Raw genomic sequence first — 13,017 nt, 5'->3', positions numbered from 1 at the left:
TGCAGATAGGCTTAGCCATATTTTGCTGAATGAGAGCTGCATTGCTACATTGCCATCAAGTTCACTAAAGAGCTCTTCAAAGCAACCACTGATTTCATTTTAAGAACCCTTATATCTGGTTTCCAAAAGCTGGCAAGGATGCAGAACTACCTGATTTCAGAAAGGTCCCAGAACTTCTGGAAAGCAGTTTCCAGATTAGCACTCAAAAGTGAGACAGGCCAGGTAACAATTCCAAAACACTAGCATTAGCTGGGGGACTCTTTTTACCCCTGAATCATAAGAAAATGGATATTTTTAGCTGATGAAGAAAAAATGCTGGATTGAGTCATCATTTCAGGGCCAAACACCTAAAGCAGGAGAAACATTTCCTTATGCTGCAATACTTTTCATATTCAACTAGGATGCATTCATCTTCTCAGAGCCATCAAGAGCCACAACATGACAGAACAGAACCTCAAAAGAAGCATCTCAAAGTTCAGGGATATTAGTGTAGCAGTTTACAGGACTTTACTTTTGCACACCTTTCTACAGAGAGTTACGAGACAGAGAAACCACAGAAGACTAGAAGTCTGGGATAATTGTTGTCTGCATCTCCTTGCTGAATGTTTACAAAACATGGTTGCAGAACATAGATAGGTCCACTTCATCATATTTATCCAGTCCAGCTGCTTGCATGGGAAAAGAGAAGACTAATTAGTATAGATTAAGTAGATGAGTTTTCATTAGGATAACATCCACGAACTCATTTCGTACAGCTAACAAATAACTATTTAATAGTAATGCTTCAGTTGCTGATAGAAACTGCTTTAAGTCCTATTGGTGATTTAAGAGGTCGTATATCCTGTTTCAAGTCATTTCACCACTCCAAAAAGCCTATTTAGGATTAAACTGATACAAAATACAAGACAGGCATATATCTCATTCTTTCCTGTAACAACCAAAAGCTGAAGTTGATCTGGATATACACTGCACATATAAGTATTTACTAAATTCTCATTAATGACTGAATCAGAGCCATAATCCTTGCACAGGTTTCACGGGCATACAGAAATACATTCAACCATCACTAGGAAACAAAATCCCTTCTCTCAGGTATGGGGGGGCTGTAGGATTTATCAGGATACCTAGTAGGCTATTTCTGTGAGGAAACCCAAGCATTTACTGAAATTGCTAGTATGAGTCAGAAGTTACTCACAGTCCACAGGAGAGTAATAAAAATACCTGATAAATACTAACAATCTTTACTTAGATACAGCAAACTCAGACACCTCACTTGACTTCTGAACTTCACTTCCAAGACCTCTTTGGGAAGAGGAAATTTTCTTCAAACAAACAAATAAAGTTCTGGGTAATATCAACTAACAATGTCAAATCCAGGCATGGTCTGCCAGAGTCTGTGCCCAAACCATGACTGAATTCCAGAAGCCATCTGTTTCGTTAATTAAACAGCACTGACTCTTTCAATAAGCCAGGGATTTTTAGCACAAGCAATATAGCAAAACTCAACTCATGCAGCCTCCCAGGTGCGACTAAAAGCAAAGAGCCAAATTCAGATGACCGCAAGACATTACAATCCCTAGGTCTGCAATGCGCCAAAACCCGTATATGACCATTAGTAATTCTCCTTTCTTCAGATTCCAGAATATGTCTGGGTTGTTGGTTTGGGGCGGGGCGGGGGGGGGAGGGGGGATGGGGTTTTGTTTATTTTGGTTTTGGTTTTTGTTGTTGTGGTGGGGTTTTTTGGTTGGAGTTTTTTGGGGTTTGGGTTTATTTGTTTATTTGGGTTTTTTTCTTGTCTTGGCTGCTCTTGCTTGCTTATCTGGAAGCCTGAAGACAGGATTATGGAAGATTTCATCTAGTTTTTCTCCTAGTATCTCTTTACCAATTCACTACACACTCATTTTCTGAAAACATCTGTGCTCCCAGAGATTTATTGACAGATAAATTAGATAAACGAATAGATGTTTAAGATGAAGAGTAGAAACCACCAACACCAAACAGTTTCTGCCGGTTCCTTGTTTGTGGATTTCATAACCAGGACTGTTGGCTTCATTGAAAATTCAGCTATGAAATAAGCCCACACATTAAATAGGTTTTGAGCCAACTTTCAACTCTAACTAGACTGGTTTTGCTTGCTGTTCAGAGCAAGTTGTGACAGCACATGAGACAGTTGAAAGAGAATTAGATGAAGCATCCGTCACCTGCAAATGTAAACCAAAAAGCTACGTACTCAGCCTGTGCTCCAGGAACTGCCTGGTTAAGGAATGCATTCGAATCATTCTCACTGCCAGTGCCAGTCGAATAGCCCATGATCATACCATTGAACTCTCGAAAGATGTCTGAAAAAGAAAGATGTCAATGAAGGGAAAATGCCCAAGTCTGCTCCCTGCCTGCAGGCACTGGCACACACCAGCACTGCCACGGTTTTGTTCTCTGACAGCACAGCACAGCTGCTGCAGCCTCCACTCAACTACTCGCATCCACCAAGCAGCGGCGAGAGGGACCCCCAGCTGGCAGCAGCTCTGCCAGCAGCACGCTCGCTGTGCCCTGCACCCTCATCGGTGGGTGACGTGAGCGGGATTGACGACTTCTCTGTGGAGTTCTCTCTCATGTTGTAAGGGTTAAAGCCTGAAATAAAATCCTCAGTCACGCGATGGTGACTTTGTGAAGTGAGTCTGAAGGGAGCTTCAGCCCAGCAGGAGCTCGTGTTCAGGATCTGGGACTACTTCAGGGCTGTGCAAATTCTCACACTACTGAGAAATCTGAAGAAGAAAGCCTCAGATGCGTGGTTCGGACAAAATCCCACCACATTCTCCATTACCTCCATAATAATTTCCAAAAGGAAGTTGACAGAGTATTTGGCAGCTGATCGTGAAAATGGTCACATTGTAAACTGTAAAAGCTACTTTAATCTCAAAGACTGAACTTGACCACATTTTGATGAAGGCTTTGTCAAATGTAATAGCATCCAGTGACTCAATTAATTGCTTATTCTAATTATATTCTTATTACATTCTGCTTACAATAAATGGACAACACACTGACAGTTGACTGGCCCTCTTCAAATGGAATTTTATTATTACACCTGATCAAAACTGAAACTCCAGTGGCTTTACATTAACAATAGACTGAGCTACAAGAAGTTGCATCTTTCATTGAGGGGAAAGTTAAAATTATTCCCTTCAGGTTACATGTACAGGTAGTCAGCTTTATATACCAAAGAGATCTACTCTATGTAAACATCTGTTTTTGGAAAAAGTTGTGGTGGAATATTTATTAAAAGCAAATGTTAATTTCATCACAAGCATGGACATAGCAAACTTATTTGGAAATTCAAATAACACTCACCAAGCAGTTGAGAAGGGAGAGGGAAAAGAAAGGAAGGGAATTTCTAGCTACTTCTCAGCTTCACTGATGAGACTGACTTTTTATTCTTCAGTCCTAGGATACTGTTTCTTTGAAAGGTAGTTCGTGTTAATTATTTCAAAACAGCTTTGAGATACTTAAGAGCTCTCTGTAAACATATGAGAAATCAGCCCATTCCTTCTCTTCAACCTCTCCAATTAGATGTAAGAAAGCATTTACTTACTAGGTAGAGTTGTCACGTTCTCTAATGACGCATCTCCTCCAATACTAAAATGAGAAAGAGAAATCCCAGTCACTCATCAATTATCTGGACACACGCAATAAGCAAAGGGAAAACCCACCACACATAAGAAAAAGGGAAGGGTGATTAATTTGGTAACTATCAATATATCAGATTACGTGGAGAGGACAGAAGTGGAAGTGCTATTGGGGAGAATGGCTGAGGTTTCAGTGGTAAAGATGCTTGTCAGAAGGATTTATGGGAGTATAGTCAATCATTATGAAATGGCAGAAAAATGCCTGAGACAGCTACATACTCATGATTGAGCCCTGAAGTACTGCAGATTAGAAGGTGAACTTAGAGGGCTCATGAAGCCACGCTAAGGCAGCATCAACCAGCCAGGCTGCGTAAGCAGTTCCTCAGCCTCTTCTCCTGCTTCCTGCATGGGGTAAACTCTCTCCAGCTTTCAACTGGTGGGACACACTGAGGCCACAGTGATTTATGGAGAGGGGTTAGGATGGCACAGAACTGCTTCAGCCAGTGTCAGCTGAGCTAGACTGTCACATCAGAAAAATGTAGTCTTTTACAACTGAGTGCTGCATGTGGTAAAACTTCTCCACTTAAACACACTGTTTTCCATGGTGCTACAAAAAGTTCAGAAATAGCAAACTTCGAGAAGTCATCCCAAAAGCAACCAGTTCTGTCTTGTTTGTTCCAGTGACTTAGCTCGAGTTCTGTAGATTTCCAACTTGCCATCCCACCATCAATATACAAACTGCCACAAGCAGCCGAAAATGAAAGCATGACAGAAGTTAAAAGGCTACCTTAAAATCCAATCCTGAAAAGATTTTCTGTGAAGCCACCCTTATAACAAATCCTAGATCTCGATCTTCACAAGAAATGCTAGCCCAAGAAGCAATATTTCCCATTCCCCCCCAAAAAAAATTCTGACAGCCAAAAGCCCCAAAACATGTGGAAGAGAATAATATGCTTTACAAGAGAGAATACACATTTCCTCATCACCTTGGCTGAAGACTTACCTCCAAGACAGTCCACGGTATTCAGTGCCCAAATCCAGGAGACTGTCTGAGGCAATTCCTGTACCAGCCTGTACATTATTTTTCATTAACCAAATGAAATTAAAGCACAGTTACTAATACAATAGTCATTCAGACACAGTAATTTTATTTACTTTTGAATGTACTTCTTCAAAAGCTTTAGAAGGCATCTGGCTTTTCCCCAACCTTCCTCCTGAAGAATGCATCGATATTTTTTGTAATTATTTACAAGCATCATATTGTATGTGATCTATAAAATATATGATGGAGCCATGGAAAAAAGGCTGTCTTCTTACGGGTCTAGATGAGCTGAATAACTCATTACAGTTGCATTACTCAAGAATGATGAAAATGTCTCAAATAACACATAAAACTTTTTGGCTAATGACAAGAAACCCTACATGAACTCAACAAAGAAAGCAAACATCTTAGAAGCACTGTTAAATCTTTACATTGATTTGGAAAGTATTGTGCTAAATGGAGAGACTCGTAGTACTACAGCAAGGAGGAAAGCACCATCTACACCTACCCTAAAGAAAGATGTAAACTAGTAACTACATCCCTCCTAAAACGACACCGTAATTCAGAAGCAGAGCGCCTGCTAGCTGTGATACTATAGTTTCATGCTAAATTTGGGTACAGGTTAATACTTCAGTACAGCACAAGAGCAGGCACAGCATTTGCTGCTACCTCAGATAATACCACAATACCACATTTTCTTCTGTGTATAAGTTGTATTGAATTAATGGAAATCTGATGTTCAGAATAACTATGCATGGGCCAAGTGTAGCTCTAAGACAGCAATGCACCACCGCACGTTCTATGAAAGCAGATTTTATTCTCAGTTCCAACAGACTATACTTAGAAGCAGAAACAGCTGCAGGGTCCTGGATATTACAATACAGCAACCACAGCTATATACAGAATATCTTCCATTTGTCAATTTTATAGGTTTGCATTCAAATGCCTCTATTTATTTCAGTAGCCTCCTGGGTGTAGGAGTTTTAGCAACATGCCTGCCAGATAGTTGTAAAGGCTTCATGGTTTGTACACACTATGTCCTTGTTGTTACGGCTCAGATTCAGACAAATTTATGTTCCAACTACATCTTTCTGCCCAGTGTTTCCTTTGAGCTGGCTGTAGAGTTTCAGTCTTTGAGCAGTGTGAAAATATTAGTCAGAAAGATGTAATTCAAATACAAGATGTCTGAATCTTGAGACCTGTTCCTTCTAGGATGCCAAAGATAATAATCCTCAGCAGGAACTACATCTTGATAAAGAAATTAGCTATGAGCTACGCAGGCACAATAGAAAGACTGAATATCTTCTGAAATGGATAAAGTCAGAGGGCTCTCACCCCTGTACATCCTTACCTCATTAACGCTAAAATGAATAAGATGCTATTATCCAACATCCCTTAGTCACACTCTCTTCCTGAAAGAACTGAGGCAAAAGAACAGGTTCAACAGTCTGTTTCTATTCAGGAAAACTTTGAAAAACAGAGTTACCTAAGGCTTGTCATATGTCCCATTAGTTTTGACAGCATCTGATCTCTTCTGTTTCAAATTCAGCAAACCATTTAAGTACCCCTTTAAAGGATTTGCTTGTGATTTTCCTGAGTTCAAAAGCATGTGAATATGTGCGTGGGGGGAACAGTGCTGGAGAACTGACACCTTCTTTCTTGTTCTGGCTTCTAGATCTATTATAATCCATGAATGAATGGATCTCTTCTTCTAGGTACAACAACTATTTCCCCTCCACTGCAGCAGGCGCATGTTCGTAGAGAACAGTAAAACCACTTATCTTCTTACCGTTAAAGAATCCCCAAGGGCTGCTATAATTTTCACATCAGCTGGCTTTAGAGAATGCACTGCAAAGGAAAGAGATGCAGCTGAACCTGGATAGGAAATAGCTATTCTTTTTCACCACTGTATTTGTGAAACATGCCATTGTGCATCCTGATGCTCAGACATGTTGTTTTTGCAATACCCAGGTGATAAAACAAGAGCTCTCTCCAGCTCATCTCACATGGTTGTAGCAGCAGCATATGCATATTATTCAGCATCTCAATGGTTAACTTTGCTACCAAAAAGAGAGAAAAGCAAGTAGCAAATAACAGTAAGCTGCAAACAATATCCAGCAGCAAGATGAAGGTAAAACAATGCAGTATTAGACAAAGCAGGAACAGCATATTAAAGCTGTAAGAAGGCAGGCAAGGACTAAGAAGACAATAAGAAGTTATTTGACAATCTGAATACTGGTATGTCCTAAGCTAACATGCATGAAGCTGGAGTTGCAGTTTCCTTTCCCAAGATTTAGGCAGTCTCACATACAGCCTATGTCAGTACACAAATTCAGATTTTATCACAAGATATTTTGAACTTCTCCACTGGCAGCGAGTTAAGTGGAGCTACTTAGTCAGAATGTTACTTTGCGTGACAGTATGGCATTCTATCTATTAAGCAGCTGCTGAAAAACATGACATCTTTTCTGAGAAGCATTTCACAGTCCAGCAGTCATTTCAGCAAAAAATAAAAACTCATCTTGAAGGACAGTTGAATGTAATACAGCCTCTTACAAAAACCAGGCAAGACTACCTGAAGTTGGAGGAGGGGAGGATGGAGACCTGTCCTCGCATAGCAGCTGGCTTCCATAATTCTAAAGAGAAGAAGAAAGCTGAATAATATTTGGTAGGAAATACAGTGAGTAGCAATGCAGATCTTCCTAGTAGAGGCCAAGGGAATAAACCAGAGCCTGTTTAGCATACAATTAACCAGACAGGTCTTGGCTGCTCAATTCAATAGTCATATTCAGTATTACTCAGATTAGAGTAGGATCCTGTACTAGTAACTGTGCTGTCTGAGCATGTGCTCTTACAGGTGTTTCTGGATGCATTTTGCCTAACTCAAGGAATACTTTCCTGTTCCCTGCTGTGCACTCTGTCTCCCAAACATATTTGGCCAAAGACTGACTTCACCTGTGGTGCAGAGCATGACTCATCTGGTTACCATACAGGAACAGATGCAGCAGAGTAACAGTGGGAAGGTGATGTTGACACTTACTGGAGTTTGGTTAGGGTATGTGTAATTGCTGTTCTTGTATGTCCTCAGGAACGGCTCAGCCTACAAAATAAGGCAATCTGAGTCAATGCAAAGCATCAGAAGAATACATACAGATTTCCATTCCCCAGCCTTTGGTTCTCAGATGATTAGCAACTTGATACCCTTGAGGCACTAAAAAAAATAGCATTTTTAAAATTCATACAATAACAGTGTAAACCTGAGGCACTATTTTTACCTAGTTGGGACTTACAGAATACCCTTGGGACCCTGCTGTGTGTGATTAACAAGAAGCTTGTGGTCCCACTGCAAGGTGGTCCCAGTGACCTCTGCAGAGCTGTGCTGACTGGTGCCAGCATTTCTCTCGTTTCCCCCACTGAAGGTCTGTCATTCAGTGTGGATACTTGATGGTCTTGACTTTGTAGGCCAAATACCCCATCCTCATGTTTTGGCCAGCTGTGACATGTGGCTGTGAGGAAGCTTACTCCTGGGACAAGCCTGCCCTCCCTCTCATGGAGGAGAGCTCATGCTGCTACTGGTGGCAGTGGCACAAAATACACAGGGAAGAGTCAGACAGCGCTCCAGGCTCACACAGACTCCCAGCCACCCCCAGCAGCTCTACACAAGCACAGACACCCTTGTAACTTACCTCACTTGGACATTTGAGAACAACCTTGACTTCTAGTTGCTCATGAGTTGTCTTCTTCCCCAAGGGTTCCAGCTGTGGGAAAATGGGGGCAGCACAGAAGAAAAGTGAGTCAGTACCAGAGAGCAACAGGTAACACTGTGCTAGCAGCCACTGGAAACCACCTCTGCAGCACAGCAAGACAACTGCAGCAGATGTGCACCTGTGCTGGTAGCCGCTTTGCATGCTGAACAGGCGACTTCCCATGCACCATGAACGTGGCCTGATTATCAACGTACCAGGCAGGCATCACCTCCCTGAAACAAGTCCAACATCCCAAGCCTTAACATACCCTGAGATTTACTGCTTTGATATGACTGATTTAACAGTTCAGGTGACCTTTCTGCACATGGTTATGCTTTTCTTTTGTAAACACATTTAACCATCCAAAAGAGATAGGGCTAGCTACATAGCAGTTCCCTGTGGGTTTTTTTTCAGCCAAGAGCAGGATGGAGCACACACAGGGTGACCAATACAACCTTTAAAAATCTTACCATGTTGTTCCACAAAGCAGACGCGAGGTGGGAATGAGACTTCTGGCTGAAATGGAAACAGTCTGGGGCAAAGTATGAACTGTCTGGGAACCCCTCCTAGAGAACAAGACGGGTGCTGTCAGAGAGGCAATAAATGTGCAACAAGCTGTGCTTTATGCCCCCTCTCTTCCAGTGAAATATCCCAGCTGACTTCAAAGTAGCTGTAAAGGCCCCTGAGGCCAAGAGAATTAAACCAGGCTAGACAACACTAGTAACTCAGAACCAAGAAGCCTTTCGAAGCATTTTAATATAGGATTTTCAAAAGTAATAAAAAAATACAGACCACTATGACTCTGGTTACAGAATACCTGGGAAGAGATATTGATTGTATTCTTTATTTCCCCTGAGATTCACACATTATAGTCTTTTGAAGCACACGCGTTTTTGTACTAAGAGTCATCTACCAAAGTACTGGAAGGGACTTTGTGATACATTGGGGAATATAGGCAGTGTTCCCTGCTGAAGACTTTGAACTAAGTATCTGTTGCATTGCTGTCTGATTGCAGTGGAGCAGACTTAGTGACCAAAATCATGTCTTCAAGGTCTATATTCTTGTTGCACATTACCTCCAAGTTCTTCCATAAGCGTTTTCTGCAATTTTAGGTGTTAACTCAACAGAATATAATAACTATTAGGCCAGAAAACTGCTGGTCACATTACAGCCAAGACAATTTTGAAAAGTCAGTGAATTGCACCAGGATTTAATGTAGAAGTTGGTGTTTTGGTTGTTTTTACCTGTGTTTTTGGCATGCTCACATTCACCAGAAATGGCTGCACAACCACTGTGAAATCATCCTTAGTGTCATACCTTCCGCTCTCCACTAACTGGCGGGTTCTCTCCTAAAGAGTCAAAAGAAAAGTTGTCACCGTTCCTTCCTTTACATTCAGCTCATCGAGTCCCTCTGTCCATCGTCTCACCCAGGGGTTTCCCATCCCCAGTGCAGACACCAGGCACGGCCGTGGTTTCCAGCTCATGCCAAAAAGCTCACTTTTTGAGACAGGCGTCCCGGGGTTCTTTGCAGAGAGGCAGCCTGGGGATGGCTGCCTGACTGACATGGGCAGGCAACCTGCTAAGTAATTAGATTTTCTGTCAAAAACATGTTCTTCCAGAACCACCGAGGTGGTTTTGGTTTCGCTGACATCCCATGTCTAAAGTTTGTTCCTGAGTTATCATGTTCTTTGACTTAACCTGACCTCCAGCAAGATAAGTGAACAAAAAAATGCTGACACTCTGACATGCTCTACTTTCTATGGCTCTTTAACAATTTCTTTCCTCATCTGTTTTGTTGTTTTAGTGAATGGGAGTTGTAAAGACCTTGAGCCTACTCTCATCTCCTCCTCACTTTTTTTTTTTTTTTAATATCACGACTACTAATACATCATTAAAATTAGCGGAAACTGTCCTCCATCTCCAAATATTAGCCCCTCTGTGGTCCCTTGATCACCAAGAGGATTACATTAAAGCTGTAACAAATGACACATGCCTTACCTGATACATTCTATTAAGGTAGACCAACTTCTTGAGCTCATTGGAATTGTCCTCAGGGTTTATAACACAAGGGCACAGCATACTGTGGGATGAGAGCATGGCTCTGAGATTTGCTCCTCTTTTTTCCCCTGTTCCCAATCTGACAAGTTGTGGGGTTAAAAACTTCTCCGAGAGGGATTTCTCTGAAAGGCTGCTCAATGGGAGCATTAGCTCTCACCTCTGAGTTTCTGCACAGCCCTGATTCTTGAGCAGAAACACATTTATTAGGGATAAATTCACAAAGTGAGGAAAAGGCTCCATGCAAGCAAAAACAAACAAACAAAACCCCAAACAAACAAAAAAACCACACCACCAAACCGTAGTGGGTGCCCATGGCAAGGTTTTGACAGCAGGAGTGACCTCTGGAAGGAGAGTCTACGAATGTCTGTGCTGGACTCTGCTGGTTCCAGCCAGCTCCAGCAGACCCACCACAAGGCACAGCTGAGCCCTTCAGCAGAGATGGTGGTGCCTCTGCTTAAGAAAGGGCAGAAAACACCAGCAAGGGAAAGAAGAACAGTGGGAATGAGGAGGAGGTCTCCGTGGCAGGGCAGGCCCCCCCCGAAGGGACTGCAGCCTGTGGATGAGCACACGCCAGAGCAGGGGCACGTCTGACGGACTCATGCCAGAGCACGGGACAAGAGCGAGAAGGAAGAAGTGACAGAGAGATACTGCTATGTCCAGACCCCCTGTGCCACCCACGCCACACTGAAGGGACAGAGGGTACCCTGTGGCAGTAAAAAAGCGGAGAGAATGGTGCTTGGAGTGAAGCTGAGCTTAGGAACAAGGGAGGACAGGCACTTTAAGTCTATCTTTTTTGTCTGTATGTTTACCAATACCTGAATCAGTAATTAAATATTTATGCTAATGGGCAATAAATTAAGCTAAATTCCCCAAAGTCAAGTCTATTTTGCCTGCAACAATACTTGGTAAGTGATTTCCCTGTCTTTATTTTGACCCACAAGTTTTCTTGCTCATGTTCTTGTTTTCTCTCCCAGGCTGCTGGGATGGGGTGAATGAGCAGCTGTGTGGGTGCTTGGCTGCCGGCTGTGGCCAACCCACCACAAAACCTGTTTGTAAGTTCACCTACACATCATGGTTTGCTTTTGCAGAACTATGTAAGCATCCTTCAAAACAGAATTTCCACAAATTCATTCTAATCAACTGAGAGGATCACAAGTTGCAGCACATTTCACATGGAGGATGGTAGAGCACCAAAACAGATGCCAAGATTGATGCTGGAATCTCCATCCTTAGAGAGCAATTCCAATGGGAGTTATTTTAAGTTTCTGTGAATTCATGTTGGCCGCTTTTTTATCCTTCACTGAAATTTTGCTCCTTATAGCAAATGACTTTTTTCTTCTGATGCTGCATTTTCCTGGGCACACCTCATTGTCACTTGAGAAACCCAAATGAGAAAGGACTTCTTTTAATAAATCCAGCCATGTGGTCATAGTAAAGCATCCCTGAGAGAGCTCTTTAAGAAATACCTCCTGCAGAGATGCAGTTGATATGTATGAAGTATGCACAAGCCCCTACCTCCAAACTTGCCTTAAGGGAGAGCAACTAACAAAACAAGATTTTACTTCTGCAGTGCATCTATGAAAGGCAATACAAAACTAAGTTGTTTTTTCAGAAGTGTTTCAGTAACATAAGCAAGGCAAAATTAGTGGAGATGTGATCTCTTCTTGGGTTGTTTGCTGTTCTCAGAAAAAAAGAGACAAGCTTTCAAGATCAAAAGCCTCCTTCAAGTCCTTCTTCAAACCAGTAGCATGGCATTTATTACCCTACACAGGGTCTGCTAAGTACCCTGTAAACTTGGCTTCCTGCCAGACAGGTAAATTGAACGTGGCACTGAAATGATGAGAAAAGTTTACAGGTATCCTGAGACAATCAAATCTTAAAAGCTATAAAAACTATCCTTGTCTGATGATTAGCATCTTGATATACACGTATGCTCTAGCCTGTAACTTTTGTTAAAAACAACTTCTTGTCAGAAGCAGCAGCACTCTGAGTTTAAAAGCTAATATTCCACTGACAGCCACCAGAAAGCCCTTAAATCAGAGCCAGAGGGTTGCATCTATGTTCCTCCTGTAAAACCACGCTCTTCTATGGGGCCCTTCAAGTGCCCACACTAGCTGTGCCAGAGGGATCCAGCAGGATGGATTCAAAGCAGATGTTTCAGCAAGACTACAGGAAACCCTGTAGTCCTCCCGTGATTCTGACCTGCAAGCTAACTCTTACAGACCATGCTGATGGTGTCCAGTACCAGCTCCCCAGCCCAAACAGCAGGAGGAGCAGCAGCTGCCTACATTCAACTGGACAAGCTTATCCTGCCTGTCTGTCCAGACAAGCAGAGACTTGCTTTTCTGAAGCCAAGCAAGTCCTGCCAGGAGCAAGTCTGGGGGGACATGCTGGACCCTGCCCGAGTCACCAGAAGCTCACTGAGGTGCAGACCTGCCACCTCAGGGGCAGATTCACGCAGACCTGGGAGGACTGTTGAGCCACAAGGCAGCAGGTAGTGCAATTAAGCATCCCAGACATCTACTTAAGAGACTAATTAACAACAAAA

At 42.4% G+C, this 13,017-nt stretch overlaps 1 protein-coding gene across 1 annotated transcript in view; it reads right to left on the bottom strand.

Annotated features, from left to right (window-relative positions):
• PLB1 (phospholipase B1) overlaps window positions 1–13,017 on the bottom strand; it is an 84,433-nt gene that overhangs the window by 31,817 nt on the left and 39,599 nt on the right. The window contains exons 26-35 of the mRNA XM_065631676.1: window positions 10,410–10,491; window positions 9,656–9,760; window positions 8,882–8,977; window positions 8,352–8,423; window positions 7,706–7,765; window positions 7,241–7,301; window positions 6,455–6,513; window positions 4,627–4,694; window positions 3,590–3,633; window positions 2,231–2,339 (exon numbers count right to left, since the gene is read on the bottom strand). Of these exons, the coding sequence (XP_065487748.1) occupies window positions 2,231–2,339; window positions 3,590–3,633; window positions 4,627–4,694; window positions 6,455–6,513; window positions 7,241–7,301; window positions 7,706–7,765; window positions 8,352–8,423; window positions 8,882–8,977; window positions 9,656–9,760; window positions 10,410–10,491 (756 nt within the window). The remainder of the gene's footprint in view (window positions 1–2,230; window positions 2,340–3,589; window positions 3,634–4,626; window positions 4,695–6,454; window positions 6,514–7,240; window positions 7,302–7,705; window positions 7,766–8,351; window positions 8,424–8,881; window positions 8,978–9,655; window positions 9,761–10,409; window positions 10,492–13,017) is intronic.

Source organism: Caloenas nicobarica, chromosome 3, assembly GCF_036013445.1.
Source record: "Caloenas nicobarica isolate bCalNic1 chromosome 3, bCalNic1.hap1, whole genome shotgun sequence".
Classification (NCBI taxonomy): domain Eukaryota; kingdom Metazoa; phylum Chordata; class Aves; order Columbiformes; family Columbidae; genus Caloenas; species Caloenas nicobarica.
This window is presented reverse-complemented; position numbering and strand designations above follow the sequence as displayed.